At 47.5% G+C, this 22308-nt stretch overlaps 1 protein-coding gene across 1 annotated transcript in view; it reads right to left on the bottom strand.

Annotated features, from left to right (window-relative positions):
• The window catches only part of PRDM11 (PR/SET domain 11), a 36391-nt gene extending 15637 nt beyond the window's left edge, over positions 1–20754 (bottom strand). Inside the window, exons 1-5 of the mRNA XM_068259692.1 lie at positions 20548–20754; positions 14029–14150; positions 10961–11064; positions 3507–3769; positions 589–656 (exon numbers count right to left, since the gene is read on the bottom strand). Coding sequence (XP_068115793.1) covers positions 589–656; positions 3507–3769; positions 10961–11064; positions 14029–14144 — 551 coding nt within the window. The 5' untranslated portion in view covers positions 14145–14150; positions 20548–20754. The remainder of the gene's footprint in view (positions 1–588; positions 657–3506; positions 3770–10960; positions 11065–14028; positions 14151–20547) is intronic.
• Positions 20755–22308: the final 1554 nt, after the last annotated feature.

Below are 22308 nucleotides of genomic sequence, written 5' to 3'. Positions count from 1 at the left end.
TGGAGCGTTAGTGGCCAGCTTAAGTTGTCTCCTAGGAGATCATTTTTTATCTTCTGTTTAAAATAATTTTTCTTGCTTGCTGGTGGCTTACAAGGCATTTTATTGATTAGGTGTGAAAATATCACCTGGGAAAAAAACTTTGGAGAAAAATTGAATTGGATCCGGCCCACAGGGCATGACAAATTCACAGCTGCTTTGAGCATCAGGCCCACTGTATCTCTTGATTATTTCTCCACATAATCACCTCCTATATTTAAACATTTAGCGTATCTTTTAACAAGGCTTTTTCACACTCCTCACCTATGGGTTGGAGGGATCGGGGGTGGGGCTTCCTGTTAATGCTGCTGAACAAACAGTTACTGGTGTTCTGCAGTCATGTGGTAAGTGGTGCAGGGAGTGTAGACGTTGACCCCTGACAGAAAGAAGAGGTCGGCCTGACAGATGCAGGAAACATGACACTGAAAGAATAGCTTGCGTGACAGATAAAAGCAAAGGGCCGTTACTATCTGGATGAAGCTCGTACAAACAAGTATTCTGATTGGTTGATGGGTGACCCTTTCCACCTACAGTACATAATCAGGCACTCACCTCATCCAATTAGAAGTGGTCTCATCTGTTCCATCAATGGATTTATATTGATTGTCATTGTCAACTATCTGCGAGGGAAAAAGAATAACATTTTTGAAACGCCAGAAATGGAATCTCCAGTATTGTTACAGAGAGAAATTTAAAAGGTCATCTCGAAATGTATTTTACACGAGGGATTGTGTCGCAGTCCATGCAGGTGATTGTGTGCGTGTGTGTATGCACCTTCTGCCACACAGAGTTTTATGACCCCTAATTAGTTATCAGTGAGAGTATGCAGAGCCCTTGAGTATTTAAATGTACCAGTGCTGAAGCTCAGGTACACAAAATCAGATACTTACCTTAAAGAGACTCTGAAGCGAGAATAAATCTCGCTTCAGAGCTCAAAGTTAACCGCCGCTATCGTGCCGCTAAACGGGGGTCCCTTCACCCCCAAATCCCCCCCGCAAGACTTGGTCGTACATTTGGTCGCTCCTGGAGGCAGGGCTAACCACCGCAGCCCTGCCTCCAGTTGCGTCTATCAGCGGCGCATCGCCAGCTCTCCCCCGTCCCTCTCAGTGAAGGAAGACTGAGAGGGGCGGGGGAGAGGCGGAGATACGCGCTGACAGACGCGCGTGGGGCAGGGCTGCGGCGGTTAGCCCTGCCCCAACCTGGAAGCGCTCCCCGCTGCACCGAGGGGATTTGGGGGATCAAAGACCCCCGTTAAGCCGAGGGATAGCGGCGTTTTAGCAGGGGCACACATGCCCCTGCTATTTATGAGGTCTGAAGCGAAATTTATTCTCGCTTCAGACTCTCTTTAAAGCATACTATGCCAGGGAAAAAAAACACATAAGTAGATAAGTACTTGATCTACTTGCATAACACATGTATTGTACTGTCCACGTTTTGATTTCAATGAATTTTATATGGTAAATGAACAGAATTCTGTTCCTGGTGGGAACCATGTCTTTTGCCCACAGTTTGAGGCTAAATTCGGATGTCATTTCTGTCCTTAACTTCTTTTTCTTTTCTCCTTTAATTTCTGAGTCACCTCAGCCTTCCTTGTAAACACAAGTGAGCAGAGGACCGTGTTTCAGATAAGCAGCTAGGCAGGGAAATAAATAGAAGAGGAGGAATAAATTATAGATAAAAAGAACTCCCAGCATGCAACTGTTTGGCACTGACTATTAAAGGGCCAGTGCTCCACTGATCAGAGTGCTAATATGTGATAACTCCAAACCATAACAGCAGAAAAAGTTTTGAAAGTTTGGAGTGCAGGATTAGCATCTTTATCACTTAATACACTCAGACCAGTTGCTGCTGAAATTTAATTTTTATGGTGACAATACCGCTTTAAGAGAAGGAAGCCTCAGGATCCTATTGAGGCTTCCCTCGCTACTCCGTGGACCCCCCATCGCTGTCGCTAATTGCATCGAGACCACGCAGCTCCTCTTCCTGGGTCAAGTGAGCGCAATGGCCGGCTGAGCGCGACCATGCATGCGCAGTAGCATAGAGCCATGGGTTCGGTGCTACTGCGCCTGCGGGCTCACATGGCCATTGCGCGCACTTGACCCACAAAAAGGAGCTGCGTGGTCCGAATGTGAAGGGTGGTCGTGCTCAGCAACGGGGTGGGGGGTTCAAGCTCAGCAACAGGGAGCTTAGAACAAACGAGAGAAGCCTCAATAGGATCCTGAGGCTTCCCTCCCTAAGAAGTAAGTGTTAGATTTTGAACCCGAGCTTCAGCTGAGTGTAGCTCGCAGTAACTTTTTGCAGCATCCTCCTCCCTAGGATCCAGCCTTTTTGAATGAAAATGTTTTCACTTGTTCCCACAGAATAAAATTTCACATTTTCAGGCCGTTGGTAAGTCGTTCATAATACAGGGACTACGTGTGTTGAGTGTTTTGTTTTTTTTTGTTTTTGTACAAAATGTATTGAATATGTTATTCTGCTTTTGTTACATAAATGGCTATAGGGGTGGTAGAATCTTCACTACGGTGGCCCTTCAAGTTGTACAGCCGTGTATCACGGCTCACACGGTATCACACAGCTACCGTGAATCTACTACCCTGCTGACTTCACTCCAGCACCAAGGGCGTAGATACACGTATCCTTCAGTTTACAGCAGCGTGCGCCCCGTGCATGCGCCCGTGGCAGAGTACTGAACTGGGAAAAGGAACATGGGTTCCACCGATCAGAGTGCCAATAGTGAATGATCATCTGGCATCAATGAGATGCCGGTGGTGATTTACAAAATGAAAGTAAAAGACATAGTTTTACACTACTTCCTGTGTACACAGGATAATGTGGGGACATCTAGTGGCCAAAAATAAAAATACACATACAAATGTTAAAATAAAAAAATCCTCATTAATTTAACCCCCTAGTTACCCCTCCGCTATAGATACGTTGTTTTTTTTAAAAAAAAGTGACAGTATTAAAAAAATCATAAATCGTTTGCTTAGGGATTTTTTAATATGTATGACATGAGAGTATATCACTGTTATTCTTGCAAATTAGGTCTTGCAATTATTGATAAAGTATATTAAACACAAACAGAAAAATAATACCTTTAAAAAAATATTGTCACCATCCACTGAACTAGGGACACAATTTAAACGTTGTAATAATCGAGACAAACAAAAGTTGTGGGTTTTATCCACAGCAGCAAATTTTATTTTAAAATTATAATGAAAAATAAGAAACAATGTTTTTTTCTTTTATTCCCTTTAAAATGCATATAAAATAAAAGAATTCTTAGCAAAAAGTACCGCCCAAAGAAAGCCTAATTTGTGGCAATAAAAAACAATATATAAATCATGTTGGTGTGATAAGTAGCGATAAAGTTATTGGTGAATGAATAGGAAGCGCATGATGTGTGAAAATTGCTCTGGTTTTTAAGGGAAAATAAGCTGTGGTGGGGAAGTGGTTAAGCAAGCACATACCAGCCAGGAGAAGAAGCCGGATGATTTGTCCTGCAGGGAGATTTGCCCTTCGTATGGGCCGAAGATGTGACCTCGGGGAATGACCTCGTCGATGCAGCGAACCTCACTCTCTCCACTGCTGTCCTTCACCACCTCAATCCTTCTCGGTGCCGTCAGCGCCGCCCGGTCCGGTGTTCCCATGGGGATGACCGTGTCCACAACAAGGATAGGTGGCCCATGGTTAGGACACTGGTCCACAAAGTACTCCTGGCAGGACTCGCAGACTGCAGGGGAGACAGAGGAGTTACTGGAGGCACTGCCTACAGGAAAAATCCTCAGCGGTTCTGCTGACAAAAATTTATTGCAATAATCAAGGTGACCACAAACATTACAATATTTTTTTCAAAAATTCAATTCGACTAAACCAATCCAATTTTTTGGTTGATTGAAAGTCCTGTGGAAGCTGTTGGCGGTATTACCTACATGGGTGTTAGAGATTGCCGCAAAATTTCACAAAAAAAATAATAATAATAATGTTGGTTGGTTTGAAAAACATTTCACTCAAAAAACTTTTTGATTTGTAATATTGATTTCTTAAATGTAACACCTCTGTACATCTATCCATATCTCCTGCCTTCATAATTCTCTGCTTAGCATTACAATCACCACTGCATGACCACATTGCTGCTTACAGGGGGATGTAACATCTCTGTACATCTATCAGTATCTCCTGCCATCATCATTCTCTGTTTAGCATTACAATTACCACTGACCACCACATTGCTGCTTACAGGGGGATATAACATCTCTGTACATCTATCAATATATCCTGCCATCATCATTCTCTGTTTAGCATTACAATTACCACTGACCACCACATTGCTGCTTACAGGGAAATGTAACACCTCTGTACATCTATCCATATCTCCTGCCTTCATAATTCTCTGCTTAGCATTACAATTACACCACTGACCACCACATTGCTGCTTACAGGGAAATGTAACACCTCTGTACATCTATCCATATCTCCTGCCTTCATAATTCTCTGCTTAGCATTACAATTACACCACTGACCACCACATTGCTGCTTACAGGGAGATGTAACATCTCTGTGCATCTATCAGTATCTCCTGCCATCATCATTCTCTGTTTAGCATTACAATTACCACTGATCACTACATTGCTGCTTACAGGGGGATGTAACATCTCTGTACATCTATCCATATCTCCTGCCATCATCATTCTCTGTTTAGCATTACTACCACTGACCACCACATTGCTGCTTACAGGGGAATGTAACATCTCTGTACATCTATCCATATCTCCTGCCATCATCATTCTCTGTTTAGCATTACAGTCACCACTGACCACCACATTGCTGCTTACAGGGGGATGTAACATCTCTGTACATCTATCAGTATCTCCTGCCATCATCATTCTCTGTTTAGAATTACAATTACACCACTGACCACCACATTGCTGCTTACAGGGGGATGTAACATCTCTGTGCATCTATCAGTTTCTCCTGCCATCATCATTCTCTGCTTAGCATTACAATTACACCACTGACCACCACATTGCTGCTTACAGGGAAATGTAACATCTCTGTGCATGCATCAGTATCTCCTGCCATCATCATTCTCTGTTTAGCATTACAATCACCACTGCATGACCACATTGCTGCTTACAGGGAGATGTAACATCTCTGTACATCTATCAGTATCTCCTGCCATCATTATTCTCTGTTTAGCATTACTACCACTGAAGACAACATTGCTACTTACAGGGGAATGTAACATCTCTGTGCATCTATCCATCTCCTGCCATCATCATTCTCTGTATAGCATTACAGTCACCACTGACCACCACATTGCTGCTTACAGGGGGATGTAACATCTCTGTGCATCTATCAGTATCTCCTGCCATCATCATTCTCTGTTTAGCATTACAATTACCACTGACTACCACACTGCTGCTTACAGGGGGATGTAACATCTCTGTACATCTATCAGTATCTCCTGCCATCATCATTTTCTGTATAGCATTACAGTCACCACTGATCACCACATTGCTACTTACAGGGGGATGTAACATCTCTGTACATCTATCAGTATCTCCTGCCATCATCATTCTCTGTTTAGCATTACAATCACACTACTGAACACCACATTGATACAATTTATTCAGGAAATAAATACAGTAGCAATAAAAAGTATGGGAACCCTTTGGAATTATATGGATTTAAAACTGAAATAAAAACTATCCAATATTTTTAAAGTTACAGCATCCAGAAAGTATTCACAGCACATCACTTTTTCCACTCCTTGTAAAGTTACAGCCAAAATGGATTACATTCATTTTCTTTCGCTCAGAATTCTACACACCCCATAATGACAAAAAAAATTTACTTGAGATTTTGGAAAATGTAATAAAAATAAAAAACTGACAAAGCACATGTACATAAGTATTTACAGCCTTTGCCACAAAGCTTAAAGAGGAACTCCAGTGAAAATAATGTAGTAAAAAAAGTGCTTCATTTTTTACCATAATTATGTATAAATGATTTAGTCAGTGTTTGCGCATTGTAAAATCTTTCCTCTCCCCGATTTACATTCTGACATGTATTACATGGTGACATTGTTACTGTGGGCAGGTTATGTAGCTGCTCCTAGCTGTTTTGGCTGTTAGAGACAGCTGTAAACAGCGAATTCCTGTCTGTGAACATTGTTATATTGTGGCAGTTTCCTCAAAGTACCGCGGTACTCAGAGCTTCTTGTGGGAGGGGTTTCAGCACAAAATCAGTCATACAGCGCCCCCTGATGGGCTGTTCGTGAAAATCATTATATTTCTCATGTAAAAGGGGATATCAGCTACTGATTGGGATAAAGTTCAATTCTAGGTTGGAGTTTCTCTTTAAAGGGGAACTGAAGAGAGAGGTATATGGAGGCTGTCATGTTTATTTCCTTTTAATCAATACCAGTTGCCTGGCAGCCCTGCTGGTCTATTTCTTTGCAGTAGTATCTGATTAAAACCAGAAACAAGCATGCAGCTAGTCTTCTCAGATCAGACTCATAAATCTGAACCACTGAAACACCTGATCTGCTGCATGCTTGTTCAGGGGCTATGGCTAATAGTATTAGAGGCAGAGGATCAGCAGGGCTGCCAGGCAACTGGTATTGTCTAAAAGGAAATAAACATGACAGCCTCCATATACCTCTCTCTTCAGTTCCCCTTTAAAATTGAGCTCAGGTGCATCCGGTTTCCCCGATCATCCTTCTGCAGTTTAACTGAAGTCCACCTAGGTCCCACAGTTGACAGTTCATGTCAAAGCACAAACCAAGCATGAAGGAATTGTCTGTAGACTTCCAAGACAGGATGGTCTCAAGGCACAAATCTGGGGAAGGTTACAGAAACATTTCTGCTACTTTGAAGGTGCCAATGAGCACAGTGGCCTTCATCATCTGTAAGTGGAAGAAGTTCAAAACCACCAGGACTCTTCCTAGAGCTGGCTGGCCATCTACACTGAGCGATTGTGATAGACGGGCCTTAGTCAAGGACATGACCAACAATCCGATGGTCACTCTTTCAAAGCTCCAGAGATCCTCAGTGGAGAGAGGAGAACCTTCCAGGACAACCATGGCAATACACCATCAGGCCTTTATGGTAGAGTGGCCAGACGGAAGCCACTCCTTAGTAAAAAGGCACATGGCAGCCTTCCTGGAGTTTGCCAAAAGGCACCTGAAGGACTCTCAGACCACAAGAAACAAAATTCTCTGGTCTGATGAGCCAAATATTGAACTCTCTGGTGTGAATGGCAGGCATCATGTTTGGAGGAAACCAGGCACTGCTGATCACCAGGCTAATACCATTCCTACAGTGAAGCATGGTAGTGGCAGCATCATGTTGCAGGGATGTTTTTTGGCGGCAGGAACTGGGAGACTAGTCAGGATCATGGGAAAGATGACTGCAGCAATGTACAGAGGCATCCTGGATGAAAACCTGATTCAGAGCGCTTTTGAACTCAGACTGGGGTGACAGTTCATCTTTCAGCAGGGCAACGAACCTCAGCACACAGCCAAGATATCAAAGGAGTGGCTTCAGGACAACTCTGTGAATGTCCTTGAGTGGCCCAGCCAGAGCACAGACTTGAATTTAATTGAACATCTCTGGAGAGATCTGAAAATGGCTGTGCACCGACGCTTCCCATCCAACCTGATGGAGCTTGAGAGGTGCTGCAAAGAGGAATGGGCGAAACTGGCCAAGGATAGGTGTGCCAAGCTTGTGGCTTCATATACAGAAAGACTTGAGGCTGGAATAACTGCCAAAGGTGCATCAACAAAGTATTGATCAAAGGCTGTGAATATGTGTGATTTCTCATATTTTTTTCTTTTTTTTTATAAATTTGCTAAGGGCTCTTTCACATTAGGGCAGATTTTCTGCGTTTCAATGGAAAGGGTAAAGTTTGCGTTACCCAAGGTGAAATGAAAGTCCATAGACTTTCATTTTAGCTTTCACATATAACGCAGCCTTTTTGTGTGTTGCGTTACACTGCACCCAGGCGCAGTTTTTCGTCCGATGCTAGCTTTATGCGTTACAATGTTAGTCAATGTAAAACGCACACTATGCGCGTTTTTAATCCGTTAGCGCAGGCAATCAGTCCCAGAATGCAACAGAGGAACAATGTAGAAAGTTGAAAACTAAAAGAAAAAAAATTACCTGCGTTTTTCTATGTGCTGTAACACATTAAAAACGGATTAAAAACGCACACTCACTGCAGTGCAACGCATATCAAAACGCATTGAAACGCATACAACAAAATGTATGCTTTGAGCGTTCTCCAACGCAAGCTCTGATGTGAAAGAGCCCTAAAGCATCAAGTAAACTTTTTTTTTTTTCCACGTTGTCATTATAGGTTGTGTTCTGTGTAGAATTCTGAGAAAAAATTAATTTAATTCACATTGGAATAAGGCTGTAACAATTTAAAAAATGTGGAAAAAAAATAATACTTTTACGGAAGCACTGTAGATGTCCGGTCTGTAGAATGATGGCAAAGAAACTAATTGTAGCGCTTTTAAAGGAAATATAAAGCTGAATAAAAAAAACACGTTTAACTTACCTGGGTCTTCTCACAGCTCCCCGGCAGTCATCCTGTGCCCACGTCATCCTTCCGAGACCCTCCGGCGAGCCCCCTGAAAGCTGGTTGGCCATGCGCCTCCTCACCACGTCCCCATGCTCAGCAGCATTCTGTGCATGTGCAATACGAGGAATCACTACTGCGCATGCACAGAACGCTCTCAGCAAGGGTGCGCGCTGCTGGGGGCCACGCATACGTAGCAGCCTCCAACTGGCCGGAACCAGCGAGCTGTCAGGGGGTCGCCGCTGCTTGCTGGAGACTCGTGGAAGAATGATGCGGGTACAGGATTACGGCAGGGGGCTGCAAGAAGCTCCAGGTGAGTTAAACTGTTTTTTTTTTTTTTAGCCTTAAAGAGAACCCGAGGTGGGTTTGAAGAATATTATCTGCATACAGAGGCTGGATCTGCCTATACAGTCCAGCCTCTGTTGCTATCCCAAACCCCCCTAAGGTCCCCCTGCACTCTGCAATCCCTCATAAATCACAGCCAGCGCTGCTGACAAGCAGCTTGTCAGAGCAGGCTGTGTTTATCTCTATAGTGTCAGTCTGCTGCTCTCCCCGCCTCCTGCAGAACTCCGGTCCCCGCCTGCGTCCCTTCCCTCCCTGCTGATTGGAGGGAAGGGACGGGGGCAGAGACCGGAGCTATGCAGGAGGCGGGGGAGCAGCCGAGACTGACACTACAGATGTAAACACAGCCTGCACAACGAGCCTGTGATTTATGAGGGATTGCAGAGTGCAGGGGGACCTTAGGGGGGTTTGGGATAGCAAAAGAGGCTGGGCTGTATAGGCAGATCCAGCCTCTGTATGCAGATAACATTCTTCAAACACACCTCGGGTTCTCTTTAAAGAGGAACTGTTGCGAAATTCTTAAAGGGAAGGTTCAGGGAGGGTGGAGAAAAAAATAAAAATCAATTTCCACTTACCTGGGGCTTCCTCCAGCCCGTGGCATGACCTTTATTTTTTATAAAGACATTCCCTGAAAAAGATGTATAAAAAGATGCTGGCCAGCCTCCTTGCTCGCTGCACACTCTTTTGGCAGCTGGACAGAGCAAATGCCATTCACTAAGCGCTTTTAAAAATAAAGAAAACTCTGAGAACCCCCCCTATGAGAAGATGGGCTAGTCCAAAATCTGTTGGTAATGACATATTTCTACTACTTGCTAGAAGTGACATTACTTACTGTTTGTATAATAATAGTATGCCAAATACCGTAGTAAAATTACAGCTACACAATTTATTTATTTATTTTTTTAAGACCTATATTTACCTTTAAAATTAACCCCTTACCTTCCACACTCCTCAAAAGTTACACAAATAAAACTTTTGCGGAAAAATAAAAATACACAATAAAAAAACAAAAAAAAAAAAACATAAATAGTTACCTTAGGGACTGAACTTTTTTTTTTAACATGTTATTTGTATGTCAAGAGGGTATATTACTATTACTTTTGAAATTATGGGCTTCTAATTAATCATGGAAGCAAAACTGAAAAATGCACCTTTCTTTCCAAATACGTGACGTTGAGACATCATACGCATGCTCAGAGCGCTCCCGGCCAGCGAACGCGTGCTGTAGTACGCCCACAGCCCTGCCAGCCAACGCGTAATGATCCCGAACAAGCCGACTGGAAGACGGGGACACCAGGGCAATTACAGGTGAAGCAGGGGACAGATAGGAGAAGTGAGGGGAGCATCAGGACAGCTTACCATACATGCCTGCTCCCCCCGTTTCTCATCTACTTTTAGGCTTTGGTATGCTTTATGGGACCACAATTGCGTAACACTTTGTTTTTAAGTTCTCTACAGTAGTTGCTGCTTCAAGGCAGCTTTCTGCAGCTGGAGCAGGGCCGGATTTGTACTCTTTACCGCCCAAGGCCACTGTCAGCAGCCGTCACACTTCAGTATAGGTAGCTAAATGACCCCTTCTCACTCCCTCCAGTATAGGTAGCCCATTGACCCTTCCCTCGAATATAGGTAGCCAGATAACCCTCCCCCCCTCAAGTTTAGATAGCCCCTTCCCTCTAGTATTAGAAGCCAGAAGACCCTCCGGCATTTTCGTATAGATAGCCTGGTTAGGTAGACAGGTGACCCCCCCCCCCAGTATAGCCTGCTGCCCACCCGCCCTTGATCCTGTTGTGCCCTAGGCCATGGCCTATGTGGCCTTGGCTTAAATCCAGTCCAGAGCTGGAGCCTTACGGAAGTCCAATCGCCACAGTTACAACAATGGTTTATTTAGAGAGCTCCCCGAGTCAGTCAGCTCCGTGTCTCTGCAGTAACTACTATGGGGGTACTTAAAAACAAAGTGTTTTGCGATAGTGGTCCTTGAAGCTATAGTTCTACTTACACCAGAAGTCCACCTGCTGGAGACTCTTGGTCACTGCAGCCCCCCGCTTATCTTTCATTCTCTTGGGTTCTACGTCCATGCAGCGGGAGTTGGAGCCTGCAGAGCTAAAAGGCAATAAAGACAAAGACAAACATTTAAGGGTTACTGGCACGGATCTGAAATTCCATCTTTATTTTTAAAAATATGCGGTGATGCACAACTCTTTAAAGAAGTACTGTAACCCCCCCAAAAAAAAGAGTAAAAAAAAAAAAAAGAGTTTAACTTACCTGGGCCTTCTACCGGCCCCCTGCAAACGTCCTGTGCTCGTGTCGGGACAAAATGATCCTCCGGTCACCTACCGCGGCTCACTTCCGGTATCTGCGATGTAGTGAGCCGCAGCAGGTGACTGGTGGATTCTTTGTCCTGGCACGGGCACAGGACATCTGCGGTGAGCCGGTAGAAGCCCCAGGTAAGTTAACCGATTTCTCTGTTTTGTTTTTTTGGTTACAGTACTCCTTTAAAGAAAATTTGTAACCAAAAAAAAATAAAACCTCCCCTGGGGGGTACTCACCTCGGGTGGGGGAAGCCTCCGGATCCTATTGAGGCTTCCCTCGTCCTCCTCGGTCCCACGGCGGCGGCGATAAAGCTCCCCGAACAGCGTGGATGTAAATATTCACCTTCCCGGCCCCAGCGTAGGCGCAGTATTGGATCTCCGCTCGGAGATAGGCAGAAATAGCTGATCACTGTCGGACCGCTCTCCTGCGCCTGTGCAGTAGAGCGGACCCGACAGAGATCGGCTACTTTCGCCTATCTCCGTGGGGAGAGCCACAACAGCGCCCCCGCTGGAGCCAGGAAAGGTAAATAAATCAGCGCTTATCAGGCTTGTCGAGGGAGGTTTCCAGGACACTCCGGGGGATCCAGCGCTGGACTGCCTGCAGCTACAGGGGAGAGGGAAGCCTCATTGGGACCCGAGGCTTCCTCCTCCCAAGGTAAGTACCTCCCAGGGGAACTTGTTTTTGTTACAGGTTCTCTTTAAAATGTAATATGGTTAAGGGCCCTTGCACGCCACGTCACACTGCGTTACTCTTCCCTGCTGCATCCACACTGCAAAGATCAGCGCATTATCACATGATCCTGCTGACCTATATGATTCAGGCCATACATGTGAACTGGCTGTAGCTCTTTTGCTGCTGGATTCCTCACATCAGCACATGTATACTTTCCATTCTGGACATCCACGTTTCATTCATTTCCATTCCCTCACCCCCTCCCCTCTCCCGGTGTGATGGTTCTGTTATGCTAAGCTGATAACTAGGAGTCACAGTATGAAGGGGGGCATACATCTAGCGATTTGGCAGTCCAATCACGAGAGAATCAAGTGTGTTCCGGTACGCGCAACCTGCCAATTAACAATATCTGGGTGTATCCCGTTGATTTGTCGATCGAGCATGATTTAGATCCACAAAGAATCGATTTTTGGAGTCAGAGCATAAAGGCACACCATTGTTCATATTGATCCGTGAAGGTGAACCACATAGGGTATCACTTGACGTGGGTGGGCCACTAGTCGATTAAATTTCAATCCATTAAACTAACCGCCCAATAAAGTAAATCGCTTAACCGCTCAATGCAAAATCGCTCAATGTATGGCTACCTTTACAGTCACCTCACGTCCTTCATCCTTGCCGCTCTGATTTTAGGCAAGAACCCAGTGAGCGATCTGACTGTGACTCTTTTGTTTCTGGATTGCTCACTTCAGCACATGTATACTTTACACTCTGGACATTCACTCTTCATTCATTTCCATTCCTTCACCCCCTCCCCTCTCCCAGTCTGACCAGTCATCCACGATTTCCTGGTCGTGGATTTTGCTGCCCAGGGAGGTAGAGCTTTGAGCTGCAGCTCTGCCTCCATTAGCACCAATCACCACTGACCAGTGAAAGAAGACTGAGAGAGGCGGGGAGAGGCGGCGGTTGACGCGAGTAGAGGCAGAGCCACAGCGGTAAGCTCTGCCTCTACAAGGAAGCGCTCCCCCAACATTGCCCCGGGGATTTGGGGGAGGGCTTTAACCTCCCTAGCGGTATGGACAGAAATGTCCGTTCAAAAAAAACATGCTGTGAACAGTATAAACATGCATACACATCAATACTCTCCTGCACTGTATACTAGACCCTTGCTTGACACATTTTGGCAAGTTACAGGAAAAAAAAAAGTTTTAAAAATAAATGTTATCACTGTTTGCACAGAAATCCTGGGTAAATTAAACGCTGGGGAGGTTAAAAACAGCATTCTGCGACGGGATAGCAGCGTTTTACATGGGGTGATAGTGTAGAAGGGGATAAACAGTGTAATTTTAAGAGGCTTCTTTAAAGAGTGTTGTTTTGATCCAGTGATACGTTTTAAGGTGCTAGCCTAGTTTAGGGGATGCAGCAGGAAACCTCGAAAGGAAAATTCTACTAACGTGATTGGGTGGACAGCACTGCCTCTCAAACTGCTAGATTTGATATGATGATGATGTTATCCATTCAGTCGTATCCAACTCTTGGCGATTCTATGGGTTAGCTCTCTCCATGCTGTCCAATCTTGTACCATTTCCGCCAGTTGCCCTAAACACAATCCTGTGTCAACTTTGATGGTCTCATGCCAATGCGTTCTCTGGCGGTCTTGTCGCCTTTTGCCACTTTTAGATTTCAGATAGGTTGTAGTAAACTACACCTATACTATTTGGAGAATGACAGCACTTCGTCCTGTAGAGGGTGCCAGAGGCGTCACTAGGGTTGGTGTCACTCGGTGCAAAAACTCATGGTGTCACCCCTCTCTTAACCCCTTGACCCTCCAACCTCACCAGACTAAGTAAAACCAATAATATTTTGTTGTAGTTATAAAGATCTATATTTATATTACTTACTCCTCTCTCTTTTAGCCTGGAGCTTGGTGCCCCCCCCCCCCCCCCATCTGCTGGTGTCACCTACCGCACCTCCCTAGTGAGGCCACTGGAGGGGGCTGTGATTGGAGAACTGTTCCCTATGAGGTTTCCTGCTGGGTCCTCTAAACTAGACTTGACTTTTGTTGTTTTACACCATGCTCACCATTGTTGGTTATAAGTTCGCTCATCGACTTCAGTCCCCACTTCTGTCTTCACCCTCACGATGTCCCCAAGGCTGGGGCTGAACGCCACCCGGCACTCCTTGCCACTTTCAGTCATGACGGCCTAAAATAAACAGAAAAAACAAAAATGAGAGCCTTAGTGAATAAGACTTAACAAGAGGTCCTAAAGAACGAGCACCACGAGAATGACTAGCCATGGTGGTGGTGCAGCAGCCGGCGGTGGCCCCCTGATTAGCTGTACAACGCAGACATTGTGTACAGTCAGTGAACCAGACGTGGAGAGCGGTTACCGCTAAAGTTTGGTATGTGACAAGTAGCGGCAAGACCAGTTTTCCTCTCCACAAAGCCCAGGAATGTGGCCCTCTGCTTCTCTCCCGAGCGAGACAGCTCTGAACTTGTCTCTACTGAGCGCCAAGTCCTCCGAAGCTCCGGTGAACACCAAGTGACCCTGCCAACAAAACGAGCCTCTGCTACAAGCGGCACTGCTAACAGGAAATGCACATCCCAAAGAGGCAATACACACATACACACACACACACACACACACACACACATTACACATACACACACACTACACACACACACTACACACACACACACACTACACACACACACTACACACACACACACACAGATTTAAAACTTCTGACAAAGGAGACAAAGTTCGTATCCTGGCTCAAGCCAATACCCATTCAGTAAGGAGGCCTTGGGCAATACTCCCTAACACTGCAGGATGGCCTACTAAGCACTTTTGGAGCCTGATTCTATGCATATGATTCTGTCAGCACACTCTGCCGCAGGGTCATGTGGTAGTCCTCTTGTGCGCAGCGGTACGTTACGGCATAGCAAACGCACATTTGAAGTGTAAAACCAGCCTTAAAGGACAGATGCAAGCAAATAAAAAACAACAAAAAAACAAATCTACTTACCTGGGGCTTCCTCCAGTCCCTGGCAGTCATCCTGTGCCCACGCCGCACCTCCGCTCCCAGCCGGTGGCCTGGGGACCCCTCCGTTGCAGATTGCTACTGCGCCTGCGTGACAGCCGCTCGGGTCGTGCTGACGTGGTCTGGAGTGTCCTGCGCAGGATCAGAACTACTGGTGAGGACGGCATCTGCGACGGAGGGGACCCCGTGCCACCATCTGGGAGCAGAGCTGCGGCAAGTGGCGGCTGGATGAAGCTCTGGGTAAGTACATTTTTTCTTTTTCCAATTTGCTAGAACCTCCTCCTTAAGGTGCGTACATTTACACAATTACTGCTACCCACAAGGGTCAGGACTCGATGCCTCTGTGCTGTACAGAAGCTGAAACAACAGGTTCTGCTGTGAAATCTAAAGCAGCTTTTTACAGAAAAGTTCTCTGGATAGTCCCCAGTGTGAAAAAAACAAAAAAAAGTAAAACTTCCTGTTTTAGCGCGCCTGTCCACGTTCAGCCACACAGGGTTTCCTGTTTCAGAATCTGACCTGCTTCTCCATTTAACCCTCGTAGAGCTTACCGCATGGCAGGTCTCTAGGTCATGGCTGGCCATCCGGTGAGGCGGTCACAACACAAACCACACCGCTGACTCAATCACTACACTGACAGTCGGCTTGTGAGTACGGATCTCTGCCGCGGGCGTAGTGGCGCAAGCTGCTAGTGTATGGATTAGCCACTACAATGTTTTGTGCTACAGAGGCTTCTGGTAACGACCAAGAATCTGCTTTTAGCCTTTAAAGGGAACCTAAAGCGAGGCTGCCATATTTATTTCCTGTTAACTTCCATTTCCGGATTTTAGGGTCTTTTAAAACGTTTCAGACCCTAAAATCAGGACAAAATCATGCCGCCAGAATGCCTGCAGCAGCCCCTGCTCTCACTCACCTCCCTGGGCTCCAGCGCTGCAATTTTACCTCCGTCCTCCGGGTGGTGCTGTAACTCTGTGGTGAGATTGATGACGTCAATCTCACCAGAGACAGGAAGGAGAACAGCTAGCGATGTCTGGATCCCCCGGGAGGTGAGTGAAAACACCCGCGGCGCTATACTCGGCATAGAGCTTCCGGGCTACACTCGAGAATACCGCCAGGGAGGTTAAAGGACCACTCCAGTGAAAAAAGTAAGCAGTTAAAATCTGACAGAACCAACAGGTTTTATTAACTTGTCTATACATCTTATCTAAAGTTTAGATAGTTTACACAGCATATCTAGCATCAAAACTTTATGATTATTTATTCCTGTGATACAATGAGGGCAGCCATGTTCTGTTTGTCACATTGTCACAGGCTGAGGGCTGGAGATGCTATCAGCTTGCCTGTGTGTAAATTCAGTCCCCTCTCCTCCTCCCCTCTGCCTCTGAACTCAATGGCTAGTAACCTCCTCCTCCTCCTGCCCAGACTGAGCTCCCATAAGCCCTTGCTACTGTCTGAAAATGCCAAGGCACTCTGAAAAGCTGTGGGCGAGGCTTATTTAGTTTATAGGGAATTAGAGTAATAAAACAAAAAAAGTATTTGGCTTGAGGAATGCCCTATAAACTATATGAAAGGAACACAATTATGCAATGAGTAAAAGTTTATCTCGGATCCACTTTAAAAGGAAATAAAAATGGCAACCTCCATATAACTCTTGCTTCAGTTGTCCTTTAAAGTGGAGCTGAACTCGTGCATGCAGAAAAAGAAACTTGAAGGCATGCACATCTACATTTTTGCATAAAATGAATAATACTGTTGCCATGTGTGTTTTACTGCACATGAAGTGTGCCGTATGTGTGGTTAAACGAATACATGACAAGACAAATAACATTTATATTGCGCTTTTCTCCTGGTGGACTCAAAGCACCAGAGCTGCAGCCACTAGGGCACGCTCAGTAGGCAGTAGCAGTGTTAGGGATTCTAGCCCAAGAACTCTTTACAGAATAGAGCCTAGATTTGAAACCTGGTCTCTTGTGTCAGAGGCAGAGCGCTTAAAGTAAATGGGAAGCAGAAAAAAAAAATCATCAAAACAGATACTTACCTAAGGAGAGGGAAGGCTCTGTGTCCTATAGCGGCTTCCCGCTCCTCATGATCCCCGCATTCCAGCACTGGCTGCCCCCGTAGCTGTATTCGGGCACGCTCATGCAGGCACAGAACAGAGCCAAAGACTTCCGAAGCTGCCAGTGGCGGGGGATCCAAATGGAGGGGCCAGTGCTGGAATGCGGGGACTATGAGAGGAGAGGAAGGCTCTATAGGCCCCAGAGCCCTCCCCCTCCTTAGGTAAGGTAGGGGGGTGTGTGCGTGCGTTTTCCCATTTACTTTAACCATTACACTATACAGCCACTATATGTGAATGTGGATTTTGGTGTGAAAGAGGCCTTAAAGGAAAACTTAAGTCTAAAATAAAAAATGATCTTTACTCACCCGGGGCATCCCTCAGCCCCCCGAAGCTGGATGGTGCCCTCGCAGCCCCGCTCCGATCATCCTGTCCCCGCCGGCAGCTACTTCCGGGTTCGGCGACAGCCGCCGACAGGCTGGGAACGGGGCTGATTTTCCGCGTTCCCAGCCGCTATATCACCCTGTATGCTGCTATAGCGTATATGTTATACGCTATAGCAGCATAGAGGATAATATAGCGGCTGGGAACGTGGAAAATCAGCCGCGTTCCCAGCCTGTCGGGGGCTGTCGCCGAACCCGGAAGTGGCCGCCGGCGGGGACAGGAGGATCGGAGCGGGGCTGCGAGGGCACCATCCAGCTTCGGGAGGCTGAGGGATGCCCCGGGTGAGTAAAGATCATTTTTTTATTTTAGACTTAAGTATTCCTTTAAGGCAGGGAACACATTAGTTTGAATTGTGCGCATTTGCAGCGCACAACGAAACCGAAACTGGCCAGCGAAGTCTATGGCTGGCCTGCTCAGGAAAATTTCTATTTGCATTCGTCTGTGTTCCTTTTGCACATTTTTAGGACAGAATTCCGCTTATTTCCGCACAATGGGCTCTATTCACAAAACCATGTGCGGTAATGTTTTTTTGGTCGTAAACTTACCGCCTGCGGAAAGCACCGAAAAATTTCCACATTCACTAAAAATGTTCCGCATGTTTCCCGCATGCGGGAACAATGCGTAAAAAATTTGGGAAACGCGTAATTACATAGTAAACATGCGGAAAAAAAGTTGCATAAAAAAAACTTGTCCAAAAAAAAAAATTAAAGTCCACCAAACACGGCACTCAGGGCTCCAGACTCCATTTAAGTCAATGGGAAGCGAAATATATCACCAAGTACTAGTAGGTGATAAAAGTTCGGTAGTTAAGACAGAAATAAGGCGCCTCTTTTTTTTTGTGAATTTGGATTTTTTTGCGGAAACTACCGACTTTTGCGGACTTTTATCGCAATTTTTACGCATGCGGGTAATTAATGCGTAAAATTTTACGCATGCGGTAAATTTCATGCGTAAACATTTGTGAATGTCAAGATGTTTTTTTTTTCAGTCAGGAATTTACCGCAAGTGCATTTCCGCATGCGGTAAATCATTGAGAATAGAGCCCATTGTGTGTGTTTACAGCGATAATGTATTTTGCCACGATCTAAAAAAATCGTGAACAAGTGCAATAATCGTTATCGCAAAGCGCCGTAAACCACCTGCAAAAATGAAAGGACAAGTTTGCTCCGCATTTCAGCCTTTGGTGGAAGAACCACAAGTAAAAAAAAAAGGATCCCCCAGGACCACCCACAAAATAGACCGCTGCACGCCAGCTGCCCCATGGATCTGCTGGGCACTGGCAGCCGCTGGGAGCACCTGGGCAGAGAGCCACAGCACCCATCTTTTGCATATACATCTTAGTGGCAGTGCAGACTCCAGCAGTGATAACAGCAGTATATTAGTGGCAGTGCAGGCTCTGGCAGTGCATAGGTGGCAGTGCAGGCTCTAGAAGTGATAATGGCAGTGTATTGTGGCAGTGCAGGCTCTAGCAGTGAAAATGGCAGTGTATTAGTGGCAGTGAAGGCTCTGACAGTGATAATGGCAGTGCAGGCTCTGGCAGTGATAATGGTAGTGTATTGTGGAAGTGCAGGCTCTAGCAGTGATAATGGCAGTGCAGGCTCTGGCAGTGATAATGGCAGTGCAGGCTCTGGCAGTGATAATGGCAGTGCAGGCTCTGACAGTGATAATGGCAGTGCAGGCTCTGACAGTGATAATGGCAGTGCAGGCTCTGACAGTGATAATGGCAGTGCAGGCTCTGACAGTGATAATGGCAGTGCAGGCTCTGACAGTGATAATGGTAGTGTATTGTGGAAGTGCAGGCTCTAGCATTGAAAATGGCAGTGTATTAGGGGCAGTGCAGGCTCTAGCAATGATAACGGCAGTGCAGGCTCTAGCAATTATAATGGAAGTGTATTAGTGGCAATGCAGGCTCTAGCAGTAATAATGGCAGTGCAGGCTCTAGCAGTGATAATGGTAGTGTATTGTGGCAGTACAGGCTCTAGCAGTAATAATGACAGTGTGTTAGTGGCAATGCAGGCTCTTGCAGTAATAATGGCAGTGCAGGCTCTAGCAGTGATAATGGTAGTGTATTGTGGCAGTACAGGCTCTAGCAGTAATAATGACAGTGTGTTAGTGGCAGTGCTGGCTTTAGCAATGATAATGACAGTGTATTAGTGGTAGGGCAGGCTCTAGCAGTAATAATGGCAGTGCAGGCTCTAGCAGTGATAATGGCAGTGCAGGCTCTAGCAGTGATAATGACAGCGTATTAGTGGCAGTGCAAGCTCTACCAATAATAATAGCATTGTATTAGTAGCAGTGCAGGCTCTAGCAGTGATAATGGCAGTGTATTATTGGCGACGCAGGCTCTAGCAGTAATAATGGCAGTGCAGGCTCTAGAAGTGATAATGGCAGTGTATTAGGGGCAGTGCAGACTCTAGCAGTGATCATTACAGGCTCTAGCAGTGACCATTACAGTGTATTGCTGTCAGTGCAGTCTCTGGCAGTGATCATTACAGTGTGCTGCTGGCAGTGCAGGCTCTAGCAATAATAATTACAGTGTGCTGCTGGCAGCTCAGGCTCTAGCAGTGATCACTGCAGTGTGCTGCTGGCAGTGCAGGCTCTTGTAGTACACACAGCTGTAGCTGGCTGAGGCCCGGGGATTTGGTGACTCTCTGACCTCACAGGCCCTCTCCAGCTGCACCCAGACCCCACCTGTCCTGTAGCCACGCCCTTTCCTCAGTCTGTCACCGCCCCACGCAATGGACATGAACGGAAATGTCCCCGCCCGCTGACGTCTCATTGGCCGCCCGAGCCGCCAGTCCTTGCATTGGGGGCGTGGCCTGCAGGAGATACAATGTAGCCAGAGAGTGAGAAGCGGCGGCGGGAGCGCGCTTTGTGAGAAGCGATGCGCGCTCCCGCCTGCAGCTAAGCCCACCCTCACCCCGCACACCCGGAGACCCCCGACACCCGCAGCCTCCACTGCCCCCCTCCCCAGGTCCGGGCCCCGCTGCGGGAGAGGCAGCTGTGCGCTCCGGAGCCGTCCGCCGGGTCACCCTCCTCACCAGCCAGCACGGGCCACTCACCTCTCCAGGCGGGCGGGAGCGGCCACCCCTGGCTGGGGGTCCCGGGAAGCCCCTCCGGCCGCTCTGCGCTCCCCTCAGACCCGCCGCCGCCTCCTCTCCCCTCCGCCACTGCTGCCAGCTGTGACCACCATCTTCCTCCAGCACCGGAAGTGACGTCACTCCACCGGCGCGCGGGGCAGACCCCCGTCTCCTGCACCGGCCCCAGCCTGCCCCTCTACCGGCCCCACCGCTGCCTGCCTCCGACCCGTGCGCCCTGCCAGCCGCCTCCCGGCATCACTAACCCCTCCTGTGCCGGGGAGAGCCTGGCAGAGCATTAACCCCTCCTGTGCCGGGGAGAGCGTGGCAGAGCATTAACCCCTCCTGTGCCGGGGAGAGCGTGGCAGAGCATTAACCCCTCCTGTGCCGGGGAGAGCGTGGCAGAGCATTAACCCCTCCTGTGCCGGGGAGAGCGTGGCAGAGCATTAACCCCTCCTGTGCCGGATGAGCCTGGCAGCGCATTAACCCCTCCTGTCACTGTGCCGGGTAGAGCCTGGCAGCACATTAACCCCTCCTGTGTCGGGGAGAGCCTGGCAGCGCATTAACCCCTCCTGTGCTGGGGAGAGCCTGGCAGAGCATTAACCCCTCCTGTGCTGGGGAGAGCCTGGCAGAGCATTAACCCCTCCTGTGCCGGGGAGAGCCTGGCAGCGCATTAACCCCTCCTGTGCCAGGGAGAGCCTGGCAGTGCATTAACCTCTCCTGTGCTGGGGAGAGCCTGGCAGTGCATTAACCTCTCCTGTGCTGGGGAGAGCCTGGCAGTGCATTAACCTCTCCTGTGCTGGGGAGAGCCTGGCAGAGCATTAACCTCTCCTGTGCTGGGGAGAGCCTGGCAGAGCATTAACCTCTCCTGTGCTGGGGAGAGCCTGGCAGTGCATTAACCCCTCCTGTGTCGGGGAGAGCCTGGCAGCGCATTAACCCCTCCTGTGTCGGGAGAGCCTGGCAGCGCATTAACTCCTTCTGTGTCGGGGAGAGCCTGGCAGCGCATTAACCCCTCCTGTGTCGGGGAGAACCTGGCAGCGCATTAACTCCTCCTGTGTCGGGGAGAACCTGGCAGAGCATTAACCCCTCCTGTGCTGGGGAGAGCCTGGCAGAGCATTAACCCCTCCTGTGCCGGGGAGAGCCTGGCAGCGCATTAACCCCTCCTGTGTCGGGGAGAGCCTGGCAGCGCATTAACCCCTCCTGTGCTCGGGAGAGCCTGGCAGCGCATTAACTCCTCCTGTGTCGGGGAGAACCTGGCAGAGCATTAACCCCTCCTGTGCTGGGGAGAGCCTGGCAGAGCATTAACCCCTCCTGTGCTGGGGAGAGCCTGGCAGAGCATTAACCCCTCCTGTGCTCGGGAGAGCCTGGCAGCGCATTAACTCCTCCTGTGTCGGGGAGAACCTGGCAGAGCATTAACCCCTCCTGTGCTGGGGAGAGCCTGGCAGAGCATTAACCCCTCCTGTGCCGGGGAGAGCCTGGCAGCGCATTAACCCCAGTTTTAGGCCTCATTCTCACTTAAAATTGAAAAAGCAAGCGTTTTTGTGGGTGGGTGTGTGTGTATGTGGGGGGGGTTCTCCCTCGCGGCGCTCCACTGCACGCTGCGTCTCTGGTGTAAGCGCTTTTCCAGAGCAGTTTTGTGATTCACTCCCTGACACAATTCAGGAAGTGAAGAACTCTTTGACCCGGAAAAGAATAAATACAATGTATTTATTTTTAAAAACGCGAATGCAATCGCTGCACAAAGCG

This window comes from Hyperolius riggenbachi, chromosome 11, assembly GCF_040937935.1.
Source record: "Hyperolius riggenbachi isolate aHypRig1 chromosome 11, aHypRig1.pri, whole genome shotgun sequence".
NCBI classification, from domain to species: Eukaryota; Metazoa; Chordata; class Amphibia; order Anura; family Hyperoliidae; genus Hyperolius; species Hyperolius riggenbachi.
This window is presented reverse-complemented; position numbering and strand designations above follow the sequence as displayed.